The sequence below is a fragment of the Bos grunniens genome, chromosome 22 (assembly GCF_055505025.1).
Source record: "Bos grunniens cultivar Pamir isolate PY7600 chromosome 22, Bosgru_T2T1.0, whole genome shotgun sequence".
NCBI lineage: Eukaryota > Metazoa > Chordata > Mammalia > Artiodactyla > Bovidae > Bos > Bos grunniens.
Window position 1 is genome coordinate 30,882,761 of NC_141186.1, and position 26,572 is coordinate 30,909,332.

Below are 26,572 nucleotides of genomic sequence, written 5' to 3' on the forward strand. Positions count from 1 at the left end.
CAGATCCTAGGCTATGCACGTTGTATATATTAATTATGATATAGGGACTGTTATTTCTTCTCATTTTAACAGTTGAAGAAACTGAGGCACAGAGAGATTAGGTAACTTGTCTAGGGTCACACAGGTTGCAAGTGGTGGAGCTGGGATTCAAATCAGCCAGAATGACTGATGGACACTTCACGACCATGTGCTGCTTCTCTAGAAGTACATTAATGTTTTATAAAGTAAACCTGTCTTTCTTTGGAAGTGCTATGCCTCTCCCAAGGTCAGTAATTCCCCCAAATTCCCAGGGAATCCCTATTTCCTCATGCCTGGAGACTCAAGTTCCACCTTATGCTGCAGTGACCAGAAGTTCGAAAGATCACTGTTACCCCATGAGCACAAGTCTGTGAATACTATTGTCCATCTGATGAACACAGTTTTGTTTTTAACCTCCCTTTTAAGAAAATATTTCTTAATTTCTTGACCAGAGTTATCAGATCTTCCAAAAGGTCACTACAAAGTTCCTTTGAGTGTTGCTTAGATTAACTCACTGTATTCTTCTCTAGATATTTCTAAATTTTTCTGTAATGATCTGTCCTGTCTAGCATGTGAATGCAGCTCCCATGTGAATGCAGGAATTCCAAGTCCATGGATGTGTACATTAGGGGCCTTTTTGAGTTATGTCATTCTTGAAGTATAAAGGAAGGTATTCTAAGCTAGACTGCGTGACCTTGGGCATACTCGATAAGCTTTCTGTCTACATAAAACAATTTATAGCCAAGCCGGATACCGAGATTCCTCTGGGCTCATTAGACAATACTCTGATTTTCTCAGTGTCTCTCTAAAGGGGCTAAGCCAGTGAGTGGATTGAGATCACTGGGGAAGAAGAATCTTTGTTTCCCACAAAAGATCTTTTCTCATTTATGGGGCTGCGTACTGTAGCACCGCTGCTGCTGCTGCTAAGTCGCTTCAGTCGCGTCCGACTCTGTGCGGCCCCACAGACGGCAGCCCACCAGACTCCCCCGTCCCTGGGATTCTCCAGGCAGGAACGCTGGAGTGGGTTGCCATTTCCTTCTCCAGTGCATAAAAGTGAAAAGCGAAAGTGAAGTCGCTCAGTTGTGTCTGACTTCTAGCGACCCCATGGACTGCAACCTACCAGGCTCCTCCGTCCATGGGATTTTCCAGGCTAGAACACTGGAGTGGGTTGCCATTTCCTTTTCCAATACATGAAAGTGAAAAGGGAAAGTGAAGTCACTCAGTGGTATCCGACTCTTAGTGACCCCATGAACTGCATCCTACGAGGCTCCTCTGTCCATGGGATTTTCCAGGCAAGAGTACTGGAGTCGGGTACCATTGCCTTCTCTGGCTGTAGCACTAGTTTCCATTAAATAAGTAATTGTCATGTACAGGTGCTGTGCTAAGGGTTGTGTTTATCTCACATAATCTGTAGAATTTAACCTCTCTGTTCCTATGTTTCTGTATATGTTAACTGGGTATAATACTGCTTTAAAGGACTGTGAAAATTAAATGAGATCGTGTACCAGCACTGTTTAGTAGTTATCAGGCAATATATACTCACAAAATGGCAACTTACATTAGTATCTTCCCTATCCCCACCAGCCAGAAATCACAAGTTTTTAGGATACATTTAATTGGAAATGCAGATCAAAGCCACAGTAAGATGTCACTTCACACCCATTAGAATGACTCTTATCAAGAAGACAATAAATAACAAAGAGTTTGTGAGGATATGAAGAATGGTAAACTCTTCTGCACTGCTAGGGGGAATGTAAAATGGTACAACCACTATGGAAAACAGTGTGGAAGTTCCTCAAAAAATTAAAAATAGGGCTGTCATACAATCGAGCAATTCCACTTCTGGGTATGTACCCAAAGGAAATGAAATCATTACCTGGAAAAAATATCTACAGCCCCACCTTCATTGCAGCATTATGTACAGTAGCCAAGATATGGAAAAACAAAACCTAAATGTCCTTCAATAGATGGATGATATATGTATATATATATGTATACACATATGTATATGTATGTGTGTGTATGTACACACATATATACACATATATGTATGTGATATACATACATACACACACACAGGGAATAATATTCACCCATAAAAAGGAAATTCTGTCATTTTTAGCAACATGGGTGGGTCTTTAGAACGTCCTGCTAAGTAAAACAAGTCAGAGAAAGACAAATAGTTATAATCTTACTTGTATTTGGAATTTAACATGATCAAACTCATAAAAACAAAGGACAGGTGGGTGATTGCCAGAGTTTGAGGATTAGGGAAATGGGTGGTGTGTCAAAAGCTATAAAGATAAGTTTTGAGGATGTCACATACAGCATGGTGACTGAAGTTAATAATACTGTATTGTGTATTTGGAAGTGGGTAGCAGAGTAGATCCTAGAAGTTCTCAATCACTTAACACCCCTACCACCACTTAGACAAGTAACAGGGAGCTGTAGTAGAATGTGAGAATCTACAGTGGATTGTAAGCACAAGGGCCAGAAATCCTATTGGATCGCCCCGCCTGGAAGGTGGAGAAAGGTGGGTCGAACTTAAACAAAGGGGGAGCAGAGACACAGGTGTTGGACTGCGTAAACTGCAGCTGGACTTCAGTCAAACTGAAATCTATCCTCTCTCAGCTCAGTGTCCCCTTTGTTTGCTGTACGAACAACTCTTTCTGCAAAAGTCCGAGGTTGGCTCAGTTGAACCATGGAACGGGGACATGTCCCTACTGGGGCTTGAAGAAAGGATCAACGTCAGAGGATGATGGTGACAGCATCAGCCTCAGATGGTTCACCCTGGGTTGGTAATTGTGAGGGGCTTTTGGAGATCTTCCTGTCTGCCTGCTTGGGGATGGCCCTCCCAGCAGTAGAGACCCAGGATGCTGGTGGCACTCAGAGGCACCGCTGCTCCCTGGGGTCCCAAGGGAAGGATTCCACTACCTGAAGGAACTGGATGAGATTTTAGGAAAAGGTAGAATGTGTTTTTTTTTTTAAGATTTATTTTACTTTTCAAACAATTTTATCGAGATAACTTTGACATAAAGAAATAGTATGTGTATTAAGGTATACAGCTTGTTCTCATATAGCTGTACATTGCGAAAAGATCACCACACTGAAATTAAATAGCTTGTCCATCACCTCTATATAATTACCCTTTTGTGTATATAGTGAGAGGATTTAAGATGTATCCTCTTAGAAAACTCCACGCATGTAGTACAGTATTACTGAGTATAGTCATGGTGCCGTAGGTTACATTCGCAGAGCTTATTCATCTCTGAACCTTCCTGGCCTTTGACGAGTACCTTGCTGTCTCCCCTCCTTCCAGCCCCTGGCAACCACCATCCTACTCTGCTTTGAATTCAACTCTTTACAATTCTATTTATAGATCAGATCTTGGAATATTTGCCTGGGAAGGGTAAAGTTTAAATGGAGAAGATACTTGGATGCCAGGTAAATGCAGGCAGAGAACACAAGAGAATTACAGATATGACTATGACTCCAAGAGTCCTGGGAACAGGAAGATCTGGTTGGGAAAAAAGAAAGCAAGTCTTCAGTGTGGGGAAAAGAGGCAAATACGCTGGGATGTGTGATACTGTGGAAGGCTTTTTCTTTCATCCCTGAGGCAGTGGGGTGCACATTCATCTGTGCCTTTTTGGCTCCAGAGGACTGTGTGTCCATATGCCAGGATTACCCTTGGCCATATTTGGTCTAATCATTGACCTTGGTAGAATGTGAGTATCAAGTTCTCAGAAGACAATGTTTGTTTGTTTTTGTATTTCTCTCCTAACCACTCACTAGACTTGTGACCTTGGGCAAGTCACCAAACCTCACCATCTTAGCTTTTCCATTTTACATCGATAATTATAAATGTTTCCCTTGCTTGCCTTAGAAATGCTTGGGAACAAAAGAAAAAAAAATTTTTTTAAGTGTAAAGCAACTAACTGGCATAGTGCCTGGCACATAGTAAGCAGTTCAGTACATCATTTTTATTTTAGTAATTTTAAACATGGGGAGTTATTAGTTTCCCCTTGCCCCCGTTTCTAGATGTTCCTCATTTCTTTAAGTTCTTATGCAGGTGTGATCTTTGCTGTTTGAAATGACTGCTTTGAAAGTGTAAATTATTAGAAAATACTTGGATTTTTCTATCTAGGCTACCTTTGGCCAAGAGTGAGTAGTTCCAAACTTTTTTTTTCCTAAGTATTCTTTTGGCTGTAGCAGGTCTTAGTTTTGACACGTGGGGTCTTTTAGTTGCGACACATGGGGTCTTTTAGTTGCAGCATGTGGGATCTAGTTCTTCGACCAGGGATCACACTCAGGCCCTTGCACTTGCAGCACGGCAGCTTAGCCGCTGGACCACCAGGCACATCACAATTAGTTCCAAATTTTAGATTATTAGTCCATTTTGGTCTTTCTCCTCTTCCCATTTCTGTTTCTTTCTTTTGTCTTTTATCTCAGCTGAACTTGGTTCTCCCTCTTGTTTCTTTGCCTAAAATTCAATTAAGGAAAGAAAGGTAATTAGCAAAGGTGAATTATTCTAAGGGTTTAAGTTCCTTTTAGGGCATCAGAAGTACGTGTGGTTTACGTCACAAGAAGAAGAGGGGATATAGCATCATTTGCTTGGGCTGAAAATAAGTCCAGTGTTACTAGTAAAATCATAGGAAATTCTCCTTTATTTGAGCATGATTCCAGCCTGGTTTTTCTGCAGCTTTCAAAATTAGCAAGTCTCACTCCAAGGTATGAAAAGATAAGAATCTGGATTATTCATAATGAGAGTCACTGGGCTGCACCCTCATAAAAAGCAATTGCAGAAAACAACAGGTTATTACAGTGAGTTCATAGATCCCTTTGATTCATTTATTCTTGCATTTGACAACCCCCCCCCCCACCCCGCAAACCCCGTTTCTACTTTGGAACCATGGAAAAGGACCAGGCCAGTGTATTTACTCATTTTTGGATACAGTCTGGTCCTTCCTTAACAAGGGGAAATGGATTTGCTGCAGCATCCAGCTTAACATTTTAGACATTCTCTAATAAACGTGACTTCTGTTTGACTTCATTGCAATGCTCATGCTGCCTCCAGTCACAGCACCCCAGGCTGTGGTCTTGTCAACTCTCATAAGCTAGACAGGCTCAGGCTTGGGCAGTGCTTGAATGGAATCCTTCCAAACACAACTCAGGTGCCGGAGACTCGGTGGTGGTGATTCAGCGTCTGGCACTGACTCCAGCCAGGAGCAGCCAACGGGGGCCTCAGCAAGGTGGTTATAGGGCCCTATGTTAATAGGTATATGGAGTAAGAGTGTGATGGTGGGGCTTTTTCTCCCCTCTTATATAAGACTTCAAACAGACTTTCTGACTGTTGTGGTCATTAAACTTATTTCAGCTGCTTTTGCAAGAGGATCATAGATGTCCTTTTTCTATCTTATGAAAATTCCTAACTTTGACCTTATTTGGCAGGAAGCATCTTATACACACCTTAAAATAAAAAAGGTTATTCATAACTGCAAGTGAATATAGGGTTTGCTGACCCTTTTTCTGCTTCCTAAGTTTCCTTTGTGGGTGGGGCTTATAGCAAAATGCCTCCTCCTGTCTACAGCCTTGTGGTATTTCTGTGTCTCTTGTAGTGGCTGCATGAGATGGCGTTTGAACCCTGTAGCATGAATACTTGGAGAAGGCAGTGGCAACCCACTCCAGTACTCTTGCCTGGAAAATCCCATGGATGGAGGAGCCTGGTAGGCTGCAGTCCATGGGGCCGCCAAGAGTCGGATACAACTGAGAGACTTGACTTTCACTTTTCACTTTCATGCATTGGAGAAGGAAACGGCAACCCACTCCAGTGTTCTTGCCTCGAGAATCCCAGGGACGGGGGAGCCTGGTGGGCTGCCGTCTATGGGGTCGCACAGAGTCGGACACGACTGAAGTGACTTAGCAGCAGCAGCAACATGAATGCTGGTAAATCATGGCGTGGTGCAAAAGCACAGCTGCAGAACTGTTCTCCTTCCCAGCTTTTCTGAGGTGTTTTTAAAAAAGAAAAAGGAAATGACATTTGTCATCTTTTCTCCTAAGAAAATACACTCTAATAGATTGCCTGCATTTCCATACATACACAGACACGCTCCCAACTTACCTGTACTCATGTCTTTGCATTATTTGTTAGATTTTAAAGTAAAGCAAAGGATATATGACTATTAAATGTCATAACAGTGATCACCATCTTAGGTATAACTTAATATAAAACCAGGGAATTCCCTGGTGGTCCAGTGGCTAAGACTCTGTGCTCCCAATACAGGGGAGCTGGGTTCGATCTCTGATCAGGGAACTGGATCCCATGTGCTACAACTAAGACTCTATGCAGCCAAATAATTAAAAATAAATATTTTTTAAAAAAAGGATATAAAATCACATCAGTAAGGATGTGGGAAAACTGGCCTTGGAAGTAGATCTAGGGGTTTGAGCTGGTGTGAAACAGTAAAGAAATTGCAGTGGTCCAAGTGGTGGATGGGACGCTGTTTGGTGGCTTCATCTTTCCCCATGCCCACAGGTGGGGCAACACTGCTTATCGCTCTGTCTTTGCAATTAGGACAGTGATGACGATGGGGAACTTTGACTTTTCTGTTTCGTGTCCCTTTTGGTCTTAACTTGAACATGTAGTTTTGGAGAGTTGTAGGAGTGGGATGGTCTCTGCTCCAGTTTTTTACCATGTCTGTCCAGCTATTGTCTCATAAACTCACTTGCAGAGGCTGTGGCACATTTGGAGAAAGCCATGCCCTCTAAATACTCGCTGCTCTAGAACACCTTCAAAGTATAGGATGCTTTATGAAGCTGTCAGAGCTCTGAGAGTGGATGATGCTACATAGAACTTTTCTCTTCTAGGTCATTGATCCACATCCAGTACCCCAGATAATGTAAGGCATTGCTTGTCGGCCCCACCTGCTTTTAGTGGGGAGGAGTCAAGCGAATCAACTACCAGTGAACTAATGCACAGAGTCTATGTCTTTATTTGGACGTCACAGATTAGACCAAACAGTGACTGGTGAAAAGGTTCTTGGATGATTTTTCACTGGTTTTTGTGACTTTCTGTGTATTAAAGTTCAAATAGAGTGTGTTTTTGATTGTTATTTACTTAAGTGTTAGTCACTCAGTCATGCCTGCCTCTTTGCGACCCCATGGACTGCAGCCCACCAGGCTCCTCTGTCCATGAGATTTTCCAGGCAAGGATACTGGAGTGGGTTGCTATTTCCTTCTCCAGGGGATCTTCCCAACCCAGGCATCGAACCCGGGTCTCCTGCACTGCAGGCAGATTCTTTACCAACTGAACTACGAGGGAAGCCCCCATGTCACCAGTAATGACTTAAGAGTCTGCTGTGGAGCTATCTTTCTTTGTGTATCTAGTATTTATACAGTCATTAGAATTGAAATTTTCCTTGGACACCTAATATTTTCATATTGATAATGGCTGAATTTCTTCTGTGAGATTAGCTCACTTTTCCATTTTCTTGTGATAACCAAGTTGCTCCATTTGTAAATTCTGTGCATATTGTTTTCTCGACTTTTTGTGACCCCATGGACTGCAGCATGCCAGGCTTCCCTGTTGTTCACTATCTCCTGCTCAAATTCATGTCCATTCAGTCAGTGATGCTATCTAACCATCTCATCTTCTGCCATCCTTTTCTCCTCTTCCTTCATCATCAGGGTCTTTTCCAGTGTGAGGAGGACTCTGCATCAGATGGCCAAAGTATTGGAGCTTTAACTTCAGCATCAGTCCTTCCAATGAATATTCAGGGTTGATTTCCTTTAGGATTGACTCGTTTAATCTCCCGTGAGGTTCAAGGGATTCTCAAGGGTGTTCTTCAGCACCACAGTTTGAAAGCATCAATTCTTTGCCGTTCAGCCTTCTTTATGGTCTAACTCTCACATCCATACATGATTATTGGAAAAACTATATCTGTGACTATTCAGACCTTTGTTGGCAAAGTGATGTCTTTGCTTTTTAATATGCTGTCTAGGTTTGTCAAAACTGTCCTTCCAAGGAGCAAGCGTCTTTTAATTTCATGGCTACAGTCACCATTCACAGTGATTGGAATCCAAGAAAATAAAATCTGTCACAGCTTTCACTTTCTCCCCTTCTAATTGCCATGAAGTGATGGGACTGGAGGCCATGATCTTAGTTTTCTGAATGTTGAGTTTTAGCCAGCTTTTTCACTCTCCCATTTCACCTTTATCAAGAGGCTCTTTAGTTCCTCTTCATTTTCTGCCATTATAGTGGTGTCATCTTCATGTATAAGGTTGTTGCTATTTCTCCTGGCAGTCTGGATTCCAACTTGTGATTCATCCAGCCTGGCATTTCCATAATGTATTCTTCATATAAGTAAAATAAACAGGTGACAATAAACAGCCTTGTCATACTCCTTTCCCAATTTTGAACCAGTCAGTTGTTCCATGGAAGGTTCTAACTGTTGTTTCTTGACTATATATATATATTTTTTTTTTTTTTGCATTTTTTTGGAAAACTCACTGCCTTGGAATGTTTGCTCTGTGCAAATGCTTCTAGTTCTGTCAGCCACTGTCATTTCTTTTCTTAAAGTAACCTAACAGACCTGCTTTTCATCGTGTGCTGGATGCTTACCATGTCCAGAGCAAGGGGGTGATGGAGTTTCCCTGCACACTCATTTCTGGGTAATACTACAAAGCGATCTTCAAACTGGGTTCCATGATGAGTATTCCTGTTAATATGGTCATTAGTTGCTGAAGTTGGACCAAAATAGCAGATTAGGCGAAAAAGCTTTCTAGAGGACTTGAGTTGTCTATAGAGATTGAAAAATAGAGGAGAGAACATGACTTCTTTCCTACTAAACTTCCCATATGACTTTTTATTGCTGGATTTTCTTCCTACCCAATCTGTGCAGTGACTGTTGATTAGCCTGTGGAATTGTCTGAGAAACAAGTTTGATCTTGAGGGGTGGGGAGAATCTAGGAAAAGAAACTAGAGGAAGGGTGGCTGACTCAGACCAGCCTTTGAAGCTGGAAATGGGACAGCTTCTCAGGCATGCAGGAAGCCACCAGCCCTTCTCCACTGGCCAGTAGGGCATGTGCTGTCTTTGTGCTGAGTGCCGAGAGCCTCATACTAGAATGAGATCCACTCTGAACAGCTACAAATGACCTGTAGGAAGAAGAAACACTTGTTCAGCGTTTGCAAGTAGTTTGAAACAATTTCAGATAGAGGAGCACGTGGATACATTCTGTTTTCCTGTCCCAGTTCTTCCTCAGAAAATAAAAAAAATGTGTTTGAGCTTTTAAGAATAGCTAATTAGTAACATCCTTGCATCTTAGCTCAATTCTAAAATTATTCTGGCCAACTGATTGAAAGCTCTGTTTATATAAAATTGTGTCCCATAGAATCTTCTGAGAATCTTGGATTACAGATAGCAGCCTATGACAAGTTGGCAAACTTATCCTGTAAAGGGCCAGGCAGGAAATACTGTAGGCATTAATAGTCTCTGTCACAAGTACGTAACTCTCTTTTGTGGCCTAAAAGCAGCTATAGGTAATACGGAAGCAGATGAATGTGACTGTGTTCCAATAAAACTTTATTTGTGGACACTGAAACTTACATTCCATGTTATTTTCACGTCAAAAAAAATTTTTTTGTTGTTATTCTCCCAACTGTTTAAATAAGTAAAAACCATTCTTATCTCATGGGCTGAACAAAAACAGATAATGGGTTGGATTTGGTCCCCGGACTAAAATTTGCTGACCCGTGACCTAAAATGCAGCCACAAAATTAAAAGACGCTTACTCCTTGGAAGGAAAGTTATGACCAACCTAGATAGCATATTCAAAAGCAGAGACATTACTTTGCCAACAAAGGTCCGTCTAGTCAAGGCTATGGTTTTTCCAGTGGTCATGTATGGATGTGAGAGTTGAACTGTGAAGAAAGCTGAGCGCTGAAGAATTGATGCTTTTGAACTGTGGTGTTGGAGAAGACTCTTCAGAGTCCCTTGGACTGCAAGGAGATCCAACCAGTCCATCCTAAAGGAGATCAGTCCTGGGTGTTCTTTGGAAGGACTGATGCTAAAGCTGAAACTCCAGTATTTTGGCCACCTCGTGCGAAGAGTTGACTCATTGGAAAAGACCCTGATGCTGGGAGGGATTGGGGGCAGGAGGAGAAGGGGATGACAGAGAATGAGATGGCTGGATGGCATCACCGACTTGATGGACGTGAGTTTGCGTGAACTCCTGGAGATAATGATGGACAGGGAAGCCTGGCGTGCTGCAGTTCATGGGGTCATAAAGAGTCGGACAGGACTGTGCGACTGAACTGAACTGAACTGACCTAAAATGCCACAGTGCTTCATATTTTTTTAAGACTTCCATGTGTCAGTACTGATCTCAAGCCTCATGATCAAGTGTGTTACATTAAAAAAAAAAAAATTATTTTCTTCTACTGGCTTGCTTTTATGTATATGCACACGTTTACTCAAACCATATTTTAGGTAAACACATTGGTGTTTCTTGAAATATGATAAACATCTTTTTTGAATGTTGGCTACTTTGATCAACATGCTAAACATAGTGTACCTCACAGGATGCCTCACCCCCAAATATAAGCACCTGCTATGAACTCGAGATGTAAATACCTCAAAAGTGGCAAACGTGCTTATGTAAAATGTAATTTGTAAATAACAGATGGCACTTATTTACTAGGAATGGGAGGCAGTGATGAGAATGAAGTCATCTGGAACCAAAAGAATGAAAAATGCATCAAAATTGTCCAGGTCCCCAGTTAGGGTGAAACTGACTAGCATGCTACCAAACTACAACCCAGCCCCAGTCCCCCTGAGTCTCTGTGCCCAGCGTAGGCTGTGGTCCCCGGCGTGCCTACCACAAGGTGCCTCCAAGAGACTGAGGCCTCAACGGCAACCAAACAAGAGAGGGAGGCAGTGTATGTCTTCTGTTCCTGTTAGCTCGCAGGGCGATTGATTTTAGCTTTTGAAGAACGATAAATAGAATTGTGTGCAGCTGGGCTGTAAGTGGCTGGCTTTATCAGTTGCCTCCATGCTGACATCTTCAACCTGTATCTTTACTGTAACCCACAGGCCTGGCCTTCAAGTACAGCACCACGTTATCCAAGGCCAGGCGATTGTCACATCTGTTCTAAAGCAAGTGTTGACTTAACCCAGCCCAGGAAACTGCCACCGAGAGAAAAAGGTCTCCAGAGATTGTATGGGACCTTTTAAGTTACTTACGCCAACAGTTGGCCTGCAACTTGAGTCACAGCTGAAACCAGTGTTTTACAAGTTCTTATTTATTCATATTCTCTCTCTCACACATACACAATAGCTATGTGTATCTTTATTTGGAAGCCCAAAGAATCTACTTGTATCTTGAAACAATATGTCTTAAAGAGACCTTTCTTCAGTCACGACTGAGATGCTATTATAAAAATATAAAAAAATCCATCCTCATTTCTTGGCTGTGTTGGGACACATCTCTGAGGTTCAGGCAGTAGAATCTGAGATGAAAGACATGAATCTACTTTTCATGATTTTGGTGCATGAAACAGGTAAAATTCACTATCAAGTCAGCATGTGTGGGGAACAGATTGCATCCAGGTCTCCGATGCAGTTCCCAAATGGGATTCGACCTGTCATTCCCATGTTTTTCTGACAGTGACTTTGACAGTAAGCATCTTAGACTCTGTACACATGGTAGATACTGGGGATTTGTATGATAATGATGATAATGTCAAATACATAGTCTCATACACAAAGGATTTATTTTTCTTCTTTTTGGTGATTTAAAATCCAGATTACAGTGATTTAAATATCATGGGAATCCGAAAAGCAAATACCCTTTAATGATTGATTTCATTGCACTTTATAAATTCTAATAAATTAGGCTTTCACATTCTGGCTGAGACCTCAGTTGACTTTTTTGAAGGGTGTGGAGTATTAGTGCTTTGCCCCACCTTTGTTCTCATACTGATGAGGAGGCCAGGGAATTATTATGGGATAATTCATAACACTTCATATCAAGATAAATAATTCCTTGCACTAGCGTTGTCTCTCTATCCCAATATTTGAAGTTGTTTTCCCTGTTTGTGTTCATTTTGAGGACAAAATCTGCTGTTCAGTTGCAGAGTCATGTCTGACTCTTTTGTGACCCCCATGGACTGTGGCCCACCAGTTTCCTCTGTCCATAGGATCTTACAGGCAAGAATACTGGAGTAGATTGCCATTTCCTTCTCCAGGGTATCTTCCCAATAGTGCCAGTGGTAAAGAACCCACCTGGCAGTACAGGAGACATAAGAAACGTGAGTTCGTTCTGGGTTGGGAAGACCCCCTGGAGGAGGGCACAGCAACCCACTCCAGTATTGTTGCCAGGAGAATCCCATGGACAGAGGAGCCTGGCAGGCTAAAGTCCATAGGGTCACAGAGTCAGATACGACTGAAGTGACTTAGCATGAATGCATGCATTACACATTTTCATCATTTGTTATTTCTTCAGTAGTTTGACTAAAATTTCTTTCATGTTCATACAAGATCCTCAGTCTTTTCTGTTCCTGTGCTTCTATCTTTAATTCTCTTCTTTGCTGGGGCTTTTGTCTGAAATGCTGTGAAAAGGCTGGCGCTCTTAACGTGACTATGTAATTCGATATATCCCATGTTGGGTCTGAAAACTATGTTCTACGCATAAATGACTTTTCCCTTCTTCCCAGCAGGAAAATTGCAAGGATTCCAGTAGCTAATTTTGAGATGTATAGAGCCAGCTCAGTAAACATTTGTTGAAAATTTAACTTTGAGTCCTATGCTTTCTCTTGTTGAAGTGCATTTATGAGAACATGCTCATATCAGAATAGTTTCTTTGTGTGTATCAACTTTTTTTAAGGACACTTAATAGTATGCCTTTTGCTTAAATGAGAAGCTTATTGTATAGATTCTCTGAGAATTGAGTATTTGAAAATCAAATTCCTGCTCTCCAAGTATTTGATGAAACATGGTAAATTATTTTAACAAATATTTGTGGCTCTGGAGTTGCCATTACTCTGATTTTCTTGGCTTGATCCCTTTTGGTCTTAGATGGACCTTACCTTTCTCTTCCCCACCATATCTTTCTCCACACCTTCTTTTCACATTCATCTCCACACCTTCTGTCTGCCTTTCCAACTAGTAGCCAGACCCTTCTTTGCTTACCCTGGGAACTCTGACGGTAGCAATTAAAATATATAACACTTCCCTTTCCTACATTAAAAAGCAGTAAAACCTTCATGTGAAATAACTAAGGGGACATACATAGTAGGAGGAGGGGTTCTTGCTCCTGCAGGCACCTTGCAGTGGGGACTATTTTTCTTATATGATATAAATGAAATCTTCACTCTGCCCACTTGTACACCTACGCATGTACTGAGCGTCTCCAAGGAGACAAGGAAACCCGGAGTCCAGTGATGGTGAATCCTCCTCAGAGACAGCAGGCTGGAGTCTCAGGCAACTCTCCCAGGCGTCTTGGCTTCCAGATGCCCCTCTCAGACAGCCTCTCTTCCCGAGGCTCTCGCAGGCAGTCTTTCTCGAACATGTCTCTCCCTTCCCAGACGCAGTAGCCCGTCCACTCCATCCGAAGGGCTGGTCGTGGTGAGTTCACTAGACGGAAGGCTGCTGAAGGGACAGTAAGGGTGGGTGCAGCAGGGAGCTGGGACAGGAGGGGTCCATCTTTCCCAGAATCTTTTCTTTGTCACCCATTGATTTATCTGTGCTTCATTTCATTGCCTCCCTTTGCACCTCTTAGACACAAAGGCACTGTACAACCTTCCGTAGCATCTTAAAAATGTTTCTTGTGACCACACTACAGTCATAAGCTCAGTGTAATGAGACTGTCCTTTGAGGAGTAGTAGTCCTCTTGCTGATTAAACATTTTTAGTAATCTTTTCATGAACATATACCCCGACCACTTGCATTGCCCTTCCCCTGAGTTGACTGCATGGGAACTCCCACACCACCTTGCCTCCCCCCACTGCACCCCGTGTCTCTCTTAACTTTTCTTGGAACTGTAAACACTGTTTTCTTACATAAATGACATCTGTTCCTCTTTGAAAAATATACTACCATCATAAGCCCATTTTTCACTCTTTCTAAGATTATAGTGTCAGATCTTTTTGATACGTGGACCACATCTTTGTTTGAATCTTCCAGGCACAAATAATTGTCATGTAGAAACAATTATTGATGTACTCCCCAGTGAATCTTGTCCTGTCTCTAAACTCCAAGTGCATCATTTAACAGACCTTCTCGACATCATCTCCGTGTGCACCTTCTTGGCTCTCAGCTGAATTGATTCGGATAGCCTAACTTGCCATGTGATTTTCTAGCGAAAGGTCTGCAAACTTCTGGTTTCTGTTGCCAGCCCTGCTGTCCTCTTTGGAAAGGTGGAGCTAGATGTTATTCCTAATAAATCCTTTGTCAGTGAATGACCTCACAAAGGTTTATTGGTGACATATTTTTATTTTTTTATTTGAGCTTTTTTTTTTTTAATAGTATCTCTCTTTTTTTTTTTTTTCGTTTCTGGCCACACAGCACGTGGGATCTTAGTTCCTTGTGCAGGGATCTAACCCACGCCCCTTGCGGTGCACGCATGGAGTCTTAATCACTGGACCACCAGAGAAGTCCCTTTATTTGAACTTGAGGAAAGATTGCTCAGTCATGTATTCTGCCCTTTGGAGGAACCTCCTTTTTTCCCTCTAGCATTAGCTCTAATTGCTAGCACCTCCCCAGTTTCTACCTTTAAGTAAAAACTAGCCCATGGTATACACTCAAAAGACGCATTTGTTTTCAGCACAGTTTTGTTCACAGGTGTATAAGGTACCTTTTGAGCTGACCTAGAGGTCAGACCAAGTTTTTTCTTACATAGTCCATCAAGGTCACCTCGTTTTGATCTTCCTTCACAAATATCTTTATCTGCCAGGTGGTCCACCACTTACTTAGCTTTTCCTTTTTATCTGGACTCAGATGAGGTGAAAGTGTTACTTTCAACTTGAGTTCTCAAGCTCCCTCAAGAATTGGAGAAGGATGAAGGTACCTTTGAAAAGAGCCCTTTAGTGTCTCTGAAATTCCTGACTTTGCCCTGCTCCTTTGTGGCCTCTCTCTGCCCTCTTTCCTCCACGTCCCAAGCATTAATATTCTACATTGCATGTCAGATTTATGGTATTAATCCATTGTCTGCGTAGATGGATTCCTATGCCCGAGGAATTGTGAACGAAATTGGCAAACTCCAAGAAAATGTATCCAAATTCTGGAAAACTTTCCAACTTAGACTGATGGGAAATTTGATTTGCTGTTTTATTTGCCTGGAAATGGAAAAGTCAAGATCTCATCCTCATGTGTCCTTCCTGGAATCCTTTTTTGTGAAGGAGCCTCTGAACCTATGTAGTAAGATGAATGTTTTCCTTTTATTTTTCCTTCCAGGCGCTTCAAGTGGCAAGACAACTTCTTCTCCAGCAGCAACAGCAGCAGCAAGTTAGTGGGTTAAAGTCTCCCAAGAGGAATGACAAGCAGCCAGCCCTTCAGGTAAGTAACAAGTCTTATTTTTTTTTTTAAGTTGATGTTATACACTTTGGGATAGCTGATAAACCATTCAGAAGTGGATTGTGTTGAGAATTGCAAATCATGTAAGGAAATCTTCTGCAAAGGAGAAGTGCATTTTCTTTTTGTTTGTTTAACAGTAGCTCATGACACTTTGGGAAGAAAAATGTCTGTTCAACCAACAGTTTTGTTGTTGGGAGTAAGAAAATCTAATGAGACAATTTAATCGATGGCTGAGGAGTTGTTGGCATGGGTGGCTTGTTAGGCTGTGTGGCTTACCAATGGGGAAAAGTTCCTAGTACTCACATATGTCACTCATTCTCTCATGATCTGTGTAGAATTGGGACACACACACACGTTACTTCAATGCAGTGGTTTTCAACTGGAGTGCTTTTACCCCTCAAAGGACAGTGGGCAGTGTCTAGAGACATTTTTGGCTCTCACATCTTGGGGGGAATGGGTGCTTCTGGCATCTAGTAGAGAGAGGCTGAGAATACTGCTAAACCTACTGCAGTGTACAGGACAGCCTCCCTCAAGAGAAAACTAGTCAGTCTAAAATGTTAATATTGTCAAGAACGTACTTGGCTTGAGGAAGATAGAGTATTTTCGATACACCTAGTAATGAGTGTAATACATCCTCTATTCTTCAGTGGGTGTTTCTCAGATATTTGTAAATTATTAATAAAAATCAGCAAGCGGTCTGTATGTAAAGACTAGCAGCTTCTCATTTCAGAAACTTTAAAGGCAGGAGTTAGCAGACTGGAAGGCGTGAGTTCACAAATATCTACTTTCAATCTTTGACTTGAAGCAGAAAATGGTCATAGACATTTCAGAGAAACTTAATTCGGTGTATCTGTACTCACAAGCAGGACAGGGAAGGCACTTGCAAATACCAGGCAGCTCATCACTACTTTCAGAGCTAAGAGTGGGTACCCCCCTAAATGGGAAACAATATTGAGTTTCCCACACTGAACATTCTAGAAAAGAATTTATAAGTGGAAGCTGGTGGGTATAACTTGATGCTGATTAAGATGACCACAAGGTCAACCCAGAATCTAGCTTGGGTTGACTTTTTTCAGATCAGAGAGAACCAGGGTACCAGTCCCTAAATTATCCTACAAAGATCAAACTGACCTTGGACCACACGTTCTAGTTCTTCTACATCTGCCTGTAAATTGTCACTGTCTAGGGCACATTCAGCATGATACAGAGACACTTTCTTGGCACAGTTGAATCATAGTGTGCATTGATTCCTAACACTTCTAAAAGCAGTGGTTTGGAGAACCACCGCCAACCCGTATGCCTTTTCGTGAGTATGAATGCCGGGGACATTTTTAATGAGGTCCAGTGCCACTGAGGTCCCATGTCAGGTGCTGTAAGCAGTGCTTTGTTGTGCCGATGTCTTAAGAACAGCTCTGGAGGATGAAATATGACTGTGTTGACCTTTCAGCTGTGAGCTTATTTGTCAGGATTCAAATAAGTTGAAAGGATCAAACTGAACAGTTTCCGTAGTCAGACTGGGAATTGTGTTTCAGAGGTCAGCAGTGGAGGCCACATTGCAGATTCCAGAACATAGCCAATTGTTGGTACATATTAAAGTACTGGGGCATCTCCTGCAGACAGAGACACAATTAAAATTCTAATTTATTAATGTATACAGGGAGCTAGCCCAGCCTGTCACTCAGTGATTCAAATGACTGTCCATTCTTTCGGCCTCCCCCTCAGAGCTCTCAGAGCCTTAAAAATACTATGAATCCTCTTGAATTTATCAGATCTCGAATGCATTGGGAAAATAACAATATATTATTGTTGGGGGGGGCACAAAATTTTACATATAGTAGTGTTTTGGTTGGAGATCATTTTAAAAAGCACACACAAAAATGGTCTAATAAACTGCTCTTCAGTGTTGAGTTGTATTTTTTTGGACCAGACTTATTTTCTATTTACTTTTTTAATTATATAAGGCCTGTTTAGATAAGCAAAGGGCAAGATGAATGAAGTTCCTTTAGGGCTAAATATATGAAGTCAAGTTTTAGGGGATTTCCTTTGGAAGGCGTTTTCCCCTTCTTGCCTGTTACAAGGTTTTTAGCCACCAGAAGAGTATGACACAGAGAGCTTTGTTTTTCTTGGCAAAGGACAGTATCAAAACCAGCCTCACACATTCTGCTGAGCCCTTCAGTCTGTAGGAAAAGCGGGGGACAAGGGGGCCATGTTGGATGCTGAATTAGCTTAAGACGATTTCTGAGTCCTTTCCTGTCCCTTCAGTGGAAGAATTGACAAGCAAAGAATTTAGACCAGATTTTAAGAGTTGCTTCAGGGGGGAGCGGTTGACCTGTGTGTGTGTGTGTGTGTGTGTGTGTGTGTGTGTGTACACACCTGTGCATAATAGTCTGTGTCTCCTCAGCTGCCTGGTAGGGTCATGCAGATTCACGTAGTTTTATTCGATCGCCTGGCCTTCCACAAACAGGAAACATTTTCACTAACCGAGGCCACATGGCATGTTACCTTGCTGTAAAAATACGTATGTAGACTTGGTGATTCATGGAAGGAATAACCTTCACATTTAAATATGTCTTGCCGAGCCATGTCCTTGCTGGGGCATCTCAGCCGGAGTGGCTCTGACATGAAAGGGAAATCCTACAGCAGATCCTAACAGTACTCCTCTCTGATCTCGTTACCCCCCCCCACCCCACTACCTAGACCTATTTTAGTGAATTTCAGATCTTCCGCACAGAGGAAGGCTTGACAGGGAAGAAGGATTTGATCTGCTGATAGCTTGAGGAAAAAAAAGAGAGAAACCCAAATCCCCAAATATACTGTGACTCATATTTTAAGCAAATCTCACACTTCCCTGCTTTATGTTTGGCAGCGCTCTCCAGTTTCACAGGCTGATGATACAAACAAAAGAAAATGGAAAGTTAAGAGGAGGTTATAAGTGGTTACTCGACAGAGATCACAAAATGTAGTCAAACATCATTGATCTGGACTAATTTCAGCAAAATGAGAGTAAATAAGCGAGACATGACACTCTTTGCAGATACACGTACTGAACTAAATCTGAGCGGATCGCATTCTTGGGTGACATTGTAGTTTATTGTGAAGGCATGAATCGGATACAGATACTGCTTCTGAAGTTCTGGAAAAATATTCTACTTAGGAACCTAAATAGCTCCTTATTTGGTCTATTAATTTGCTTTGCAAATTTTTTTATGAATGGTATGAGTGAAGATTGGAAATTGTCCCCATCATAAATTCAGCCTCAGAAGGATTTGAATTAATTAAATGCAACTCAGCAAATGTTAGTGAAACAGCTACAACTTGTGGGACATGAGGCTGGTGATCAGAGCTGCAGACCTGTCTAGGAGGCAGACCCTGCCTGCAGGATGCTTTTGAGCTGTGAGAGAATTAACCAGGTTTTGCCGCAAGAAGAAAACTGTGTGTGAGTAAAAATAGAAGGCTTGCTTTTATAAATATTTATCTACTTCTGAAGATAGCTAAAACAAGTGAAATGAATGCTTAACAGTGCAGGTGTGCTCATAACCTCGAAAATGTGTAATTTTACTGGCTGAAGATTAATTTGTGAGTAGATGAGCAATTTTATTGATCACATTTTGGAACTCTGACCACCGTTTCTGGGTAGTAATTCATTTGGGTTCTTTAAGCATTTTAGTTGTTGGCACGAGGACATAAACTGGAAGGAAATCAAATGACACATTTTCTCCTAAGAAAGTAAAAGTACATGTGTATTCTGGCAGCATTCACATTAAGAAAGAAAGTAAACCTTGTGTGTTGCTTACCGTGGAGAGCTGACCACAGTTTCAGGCCATATATAAAGAACTTGAACTTGAAACCAGTCGCCTGATACTTTTCTCTCCTGCCCATCCCCTCCTTCCAAGTTTATCTCATATACAGGCCCTTCATACAGGGGGCTATTTCACTGGGAGGAGAGCTGGTGGAATCAACTGGAAGGTCAGCCTTTTCATCCCTTTAGAAGCTCAGGATTATAATGAGGACTCTGGCTTTTAAGTGGAGGAGGTTAAAATGCAAGATTCAGCAGGTGTTTTTTTAGCATTTTTATTTGCAGTTATATAAAACATGCTTTAGGCAGCATTTTGCTTGGCATTAATGTCACATATAATCTTAGTACCTCGTATCATTTCCACGTTATTCACTGAGGAATAAATTGGTAAGAGGAAACCTTTAAAGGAAACTATGATTTTATGTGGTAGATACTGAAATGGAGTGGTTTTGAAATACTGACACTTAAAAAGTATCCTTATGCAATGAATTAGTAAAGCGTGTAATTCAGGAGAGGGAGGCAGATTTTCTCTTTTAATGTCTGGAGTTTTCACTGTCTAGAATTGGTATCTCTGGCAGGAGACTGACAAGAAGTATTGAAATTTTGGTACCTTTTAAGATTTTGTTACCACATGACTTTGGAGAATCCTCAAACCCCCAAAAATATGTTGTGATAAGAAACAATAAGAAAAGATGTTTTAAAAAAGTTACTGATTCTTTCAGATTTTGCACACATTTGAAAATATGATAGAAACAGGGCCCCTTTCTAGAAAAATGCACATGCACACAGAATTTTGCATCATTACAAAGGTTTCACAAAGTTCAAGAAGTCCATCTGTTTGCCAAGGTTCAGTTATCTTGCTGGAAAAAAATTATTTTTTTTCCCCAAAATAGTGTTTTGTCTTTGGCACCAAACCTCATGTGAGTTATGTTATAATGAGGTCCCTCATTTTTGCTAATTCAACTGCAGCTGTATATAAGGTGACCCTATGTCTGTCCAGAACTGCCCTAGTCTATGCCTGTTGACTGAGTGGATTTATTAATAACTCTGACTCTTAAAACTATCCCAGCTTGTACATTGAATTATATGATACTTGCTTACACGGATCTGAACGTTCAAATGTAAGTGTCATGCTAACATTTGAAGTATAAGTGTGTCTTTGTCACCACGTGCACATGTTTTCATATGCAAAGATAATTAAGGTTCATGAACTAGCTCCATAGCTGTTTTGTAGCATAGGGAGTATCATGAAACCGTTCTATGGAGGAGAAAAAGTGGAACTTCAGAGAGGTTAAGTGACTTGCTACAGAGCACACAGACCATGACAACGCAAGGCTAAGAAGCCAGGTGTCTTAAGACTATAGGCAACCAGAATGCTACCTAGAAGTTAATTATTCCTTGTCCTTCAGTGTATATTTACTCAGCATCTACTGACTGCTACGTTTTCCATCAATAAACAAATTTATTATTTTTTTCATATCGTAAGCAAAAATAAAACTGAACCAACAAAAACTAATCTCCACTGTAAATATGTAGATTTCAATTAAGAGACTAAGACTTGCATAATTATCCTAATTGTCGTTCTGTGGACGTGTATGCACGCACACACGTGTGTAGATATCACAGCAGTGAACAACAGCAGAGAAAAGTTATTTCTTATTCTCCAGCCTGAAGTGCCCTAAGAGCTTCCATGTGCTGGAACATGGAAATGGTATGTTATAATCATTGTTGGGGTGAGGAGGTGGGAAGGAACATAGGGGAAAAAAAACATACTTGACTGGTCAAAAATGTGTAAATTGCTGACAAAATGGCACGTGTAATTAAGAGTGTTCCTACCATTTTACCTTGTGGTTTACACCTCTAGTGTTGAAAAAGAGAGCGACTCCCACCTCGCTAATTACCATTATCACTGAAATGCTAGGGTTGGAGTCATTAGTTCCATGTGCATTTAATTAGAGGAAGGCTGAAATTGGATTTAACTTATTACTTTTTCATGGATCACTTTCTTGTCATCACTTCAAATTGGATTGCAGCCCCAGGTAACTAATTATGAGAGCCACAGGATCAAGAGTGAAAAAAAAAAAAAAAAGGTAATTAGGAATAACACTGTTGGACCCTTGCTGGTCCTCCACTTGTGCTTCGGGAAAAGGGAGGGAGGGGGAAAAAAAAAACAGTCCGAGCTGTATTTTGTAGTATTACAGATTAGGGGGTTAGAGGTATGGATGATTGCTGAGCATCATGGGAGTCTGTCACCACCCATAGTGGTTTCTATGATATACAACTGAGTTGAAGATGTCAAGTCGACATGGTTCCACAGTCAGCTCCCTAATACCTAGATTAAACTTGTAAAAGCAACAGATTGCTTGTAGGTATGAGGCATCTCAACAACTGTGTCGTCTGCGGCCTTACATATATGATTACAACAAAGCTGTCAAGATGCCTCTGAGCCAAATACAGAATATTTTAAGTACAGGGAGTTAGAATTTAATGAACATATTAATGTTGCAGAAACATCATTCATATCTGACAGGAAGACATATCAGTCAGCAAAGCAGTAAGGTTTAGGGTTTGTATATCGGGAATTTTTGTCAAAGTTTCCAGCCGACCATTTACTTAACTTCTTGTTTGTTCCCCAGCCCCCGCCCCCTGGCCCACCCCAATGTTGTGGATAGGCTTGCTGACGTTCTGTTTCTCCTTCCGCCCCCATCGAAAATACTTTAAAACAAATGATATTGTTTCCATGTGCAGAGCAGAATTCAGAACTGCAGGCCATCAATTTTATTGACATCGTCTGAAAAAAATGTTGATGACAGTTGGAGGATGTGAAAGGATTGGATTTTTAAAGTTGCTGGTACTAACCGTGGCAAAAAAAAATTGAAATGTAATCTTATTTAAAAAAAAGGCCTGTGAAGTAAACTCTCCTAAGAAGGGCATCTTCTTTGGTAGACTGTGATAGGATGGTGAGAAATCTTGATATCAAGCCTGATGGTTGCCATGATGCGGGGAAGAAAACTTCCCAGAGAAGTGAATCACCAAGCAAAGATGGCTCGAGTTTCCTTAAGTTGTTTAAAATTGGTTTTAATGTTCTGTTAATGTAAGCAAATAATCATGATTCAGTCTTGGGTGACTTTCAAGCCTGGGTAAGTGAGGCTGGCTCATTATTTTCCAAGGAGTCTAGGGAAGTGTAGACCGTGATGTGCCCACCCAGCAAACGCCAGACCATGAATATTCCCCAAGTGAGAAAATTCTCTTCCTGGAATTATGAGTCCTTTTCCTGTGTGAACCTTCTAAGCAAAATCTCAAGAACCAAAATAGTAATCATCAAGTCTAATGCAGAAAATTAAAGCTTTTTTTTTTTTTTTTGGAACATCTTAAGTTGATTTAGAAATTTTGTACACAATATTCGTCTGTGGTTGAAAGGGGCCATACTGAGGTCAAGTGATGTAGTGTTTTCCATTTTTCCATATGAGCCTCACAGTGTGTGATAAAAGCAAACTCCTTTATTTTGTAAGTCTGCAGGAATTTCTGATGAAGTGCAGAGGTCACGTTCCCTGTCAATTTGAGTAGCCAGCATTTTTTAACTACTGTTTTTTCTTCCTTTTTTGTGTGTGTCTTTTCTTCCCTGCCCCCACCTCACCAGAAACCATGACACTTTTCTGACACATGAACAGTGAAGTCCTCCAATCTGAAACTCATTAGCACACAGCATTGGACCCTGTCCAGTGGTTAGAAAATTTCCTGAAGCCTAGAATAACAGCATTTGGTGCAAGCACCATGGCCCAGAAGTGACAATGGGGGTAGTCGAGCTCCCCTGGCGCCCTGCCCAGTCAGGAAAGCCAGCTGACCATGCAACCCAGTGAGACAGAGGTCGTGCACAAGGGATGGGCCAGAAAAGTCTGGTCCTTAGAGAGAGACGCTTCTGAAATCATAAGGCAATATCTTTTTTCCCCTATGCTGATTATTTCAATTGAGTTGGAGGTATTTATCAGCATTCGCTGTGGGAACATGAAAGCAAGCAATTAGAGAAGTCGGATGAAAACCAATTTCTACTGGATGATATTTTGTACTTCTGTAACTGTTGGGTATTACACAGTCTATGGGTTTCATTCATTCATTCATGTATTCAAACTTTGGTTCTTGAACCTCATTATCCAGATAACAGGACCTAGAGGAAAGTCTTGCCCTAACATTAGAAAAATTATGCAATTCACCGTGGTTCAGAGTAATTGAAGCCAGGTTTTCAAACAGGAAACTGAGTCCCAGAAATACAGCAGTAATAATATTTTCTAAAAAAACAAAACTTAGATTGTACTTCCCAGGAGCCAGCTACTAAACAATGACCGGATGAGGGTAGATTCCATGATTATTCCCATTTTACAGATGAAGAGAGTAGAACAGAGAGAAATGAACTTGCCCGGGGCCAACAGTTGACAGTGGCAGAGCTGGGATACTAGTTCAAACAGTCTACCTCCAGACTCTGCTTCTATCCGTGTCATTCTCCCTTCTCTCCCTGGAGGAAAGCCTCGGCCTCACAAGCAGAGACAATGAATGGAATGAAATCAGAGTTGCTGATGCTTGTCACTAACCAGTAGACCACACCGTCTCCTAATTTGGACATATGTTTATGGGCATATTTGAAAAATAGTGCTTGTAATTGAAATATGCACTTTCTAAAGGGAAATGACGCTTGGGAAAGAGAAGAAAGACGGGTATTACTCAAAGCCTGCAGACAACTCTGCAAGTAATTGTCTAAAGGCAGCCGTTGAAATTGAGAAGCAGTTTGGAAAATGTACAGTTTGGGAAATTTGTGTACCGATGTAATTACGGTAGTTGTGAGTTGATGTCATGCCTAGTAACTGTTTTTGTATTGCTTGGGCCTTTGTTACTGAGCTGTGATATCATGAGCAAACTATTATAAACATAGCATGGATATAGCATGCTTGTGTAACAAAAGATCGGGAACTTTTATTAAGTTTGTTTTCCTTGTCATATTGTAAAAATTTATTATGTGTACTGTGTATATTAGAAACAGATTTGGGTAATTCTGTCTAAATGAAGTCATCCTGGCTATTTCCAGACTGTCTGTTTTTGGTTGTGAATAATTTTCATACATCAGATGGTTGTCATATTTAGTCGCTCTCAAAATTTTAAAGAGAACATATCCCATTTTGAACTTTGGGTGGACTTGAGCTGCCTTGCCATTGGAATTGTTTGAGTTAGAAATTATTGCCCAGTAAATTACAGAGGCTGAATACTCGTCATTTCTAAAGGGTCTAGGGCTGCTGACTTCTATTCATAACTTTTCCCCCTTCACCAAAAGAACAGATTTTTAACTACTTAAGTAGTAGAATTTAAAGCTGCCAGGACACAATTGGGCAAGGCCTGCCAGCCCTTGTCCTTTTATGTTACATCCCATTGAGGAAATTCGGTAAACATTCAAACAGACAGAGCCTAGCATTTATCGGTGTTCGTGGTAGAATGTGGATTTTTAAAAGGGTAACTCAAAAACTCTGGATGACTCAATCCTTCCTAGCTGTTCTCCTCTAGCGCCTTCTTTTGCTACCAAGCTTTTAGAACCTGAATATTCTGTCTGCTGTTTCCGTCTTTTTTTTTTTTTTCAGTCATTTTCCTTCCTAACCTCCCCCAAATCTGGCTTTTCTGTTCATTGTCTTGAATGTGATTGTCACCAAACGCAGGGGCCGTGTTTCCATCCTTACCTCAACTTGCCTGACTTAGTAACCTGTGGTCCTCTGGTTGACTCTTGTTCCTGGAAATTGCCTTCTAAACCTCTTTAGTTCAGCGGCCCCCGGTCCCCATCCCATCCTCTTTTGGTCCGCGCTTCTCTTCTGGAACCCAAGTTCATTCCTTTCCCGAAGGTCAGTTCCTTGGATGGTCTCCAGTAGTGCCTCTGTCTGTTTGCTTATTCTTGTGCCTCTGGACACATGACTCCATGCTTGTGTGTACCCCTCTCGGCTGCCTGTCCATGGCTCTCTCTCAGCTCACCCTCACAGCCATTTAGGTCACCTCTAATCCGACTGATCATTTTTGTTGCCAGGCCCTATTAGTCAGACTCATGCGTCATCATCGACCTCATCATTTCCCTCATCCTCACCACGTTATCAGAGCTGCCATTTTTCCTTCCATTTGGCATATTGTGTCCATTCCTTTCTCTGTGTTTGCCCTGCTGCTCCTTCGTTCCAGAGTTCAGACCTTCAGGAAGGATATGCTTATTAGCTCTTGGCAAAAACCAGTCGTTTATACTACCTCACACCCTCAGAGCATCTTCTGGTCTTGGTGAGGATCTCTTAGCCTTGCTGCTTTCAGCTTTTCCTGCACTGCCCTGTTATTCTGTTCTTCAAGAGCTTTCAGTGATCCACTCTTAACTTTCATACACAGTCTACACTCTTCACCTTCTTCTGGTTTCGTAGTTTTCTAGTCTGGGATTAAATCAGATGACCTGAGAAGGAGGTTGGAGTCCTCTTACTGCACGGGGTGGGAAGTCGGTTCAGAGCCATGGTTCCTTCTGTTAGGAGATGGTCATAAGCACAGTCCGTCTGATCATGTTTCTAAGCCCTCCAAATCAAGGATTCCAAATATGGCTTGTTCTAACCCTTGCCATTTAGGCAGAAGGCCCTAGTGATTAAATTGTGTTTAAGTCCAAGCAAATTATATCTCTGCTTTCTTCAGAAGGAAATTAAAAGCTATTTGATATGCCATGTTTTCCCATATCTAAATTCTCTCTACGTCACCCCATGATTCTTTTTCATTGATATCTGTTGCTGTGGCCTAGTGGGTTGCTTCCCATGTTCTCTCAGTGAAGGATCCGCAGTCAGTTACTCCCTTGTCTGCACACCAAAGAGCTGCTCCATCAAACCTAATGAGGCTGTCTTTAATAAGACATTGGTGACATTATATCTGGTTTGTTCTTTATTTGATAGTGTAATGGAACTGTTGTTTATTCTAGAAATAAAATTAAGAGTTCAAACCACATAGAATACACAGAGCTGAGAGGTTTTGTTTCGTGTAGATCTGAAGTGGCTCTGCCTAGAATGCTGTTTGAAAGATTCTTAAACCACATTGGCCTTTGTAGGACCACTGTGATTGATTAGCCATGTCTGCCATGGGCACTGGAGTTGGGAAGAGTGGTGTGTGTTCCTTTTACCTGCCAAGGCTGACTTATCGACATAGTCTG

At 41.4% G+C, this 26,572-nt stretch overlaps 1 protein-coding gene across 47 annotated transcripts in view; it reads left to right on the forward strand.

Moving 5' to 3' along the window:
• Positions 1-26,572, forward strand: part of FOXP1 (forkhead box P1) — a 721,956-nt gene that overhangs the window by 553,788 nt on the left and 141,596 nt on the right. For all 47 annotated transcript variants that reach the window (XR_015151275.1, XR_015151276.1, XM_086366737.1 and 44 more), the window contains one exon: positions 15,465-15,566. Coding sequence is in view for 41 of the 47 variants with exons in the window: in XM_086366737.1 (XP_086222863.1) it covers positions 15,465-15,566 (102 nt within the window). In the remaining 6 variants the exon portion in view is untranslated. The remainder of the gene's footprint in view (positions 1-15,464; positions 15,567-26,572) is intronic.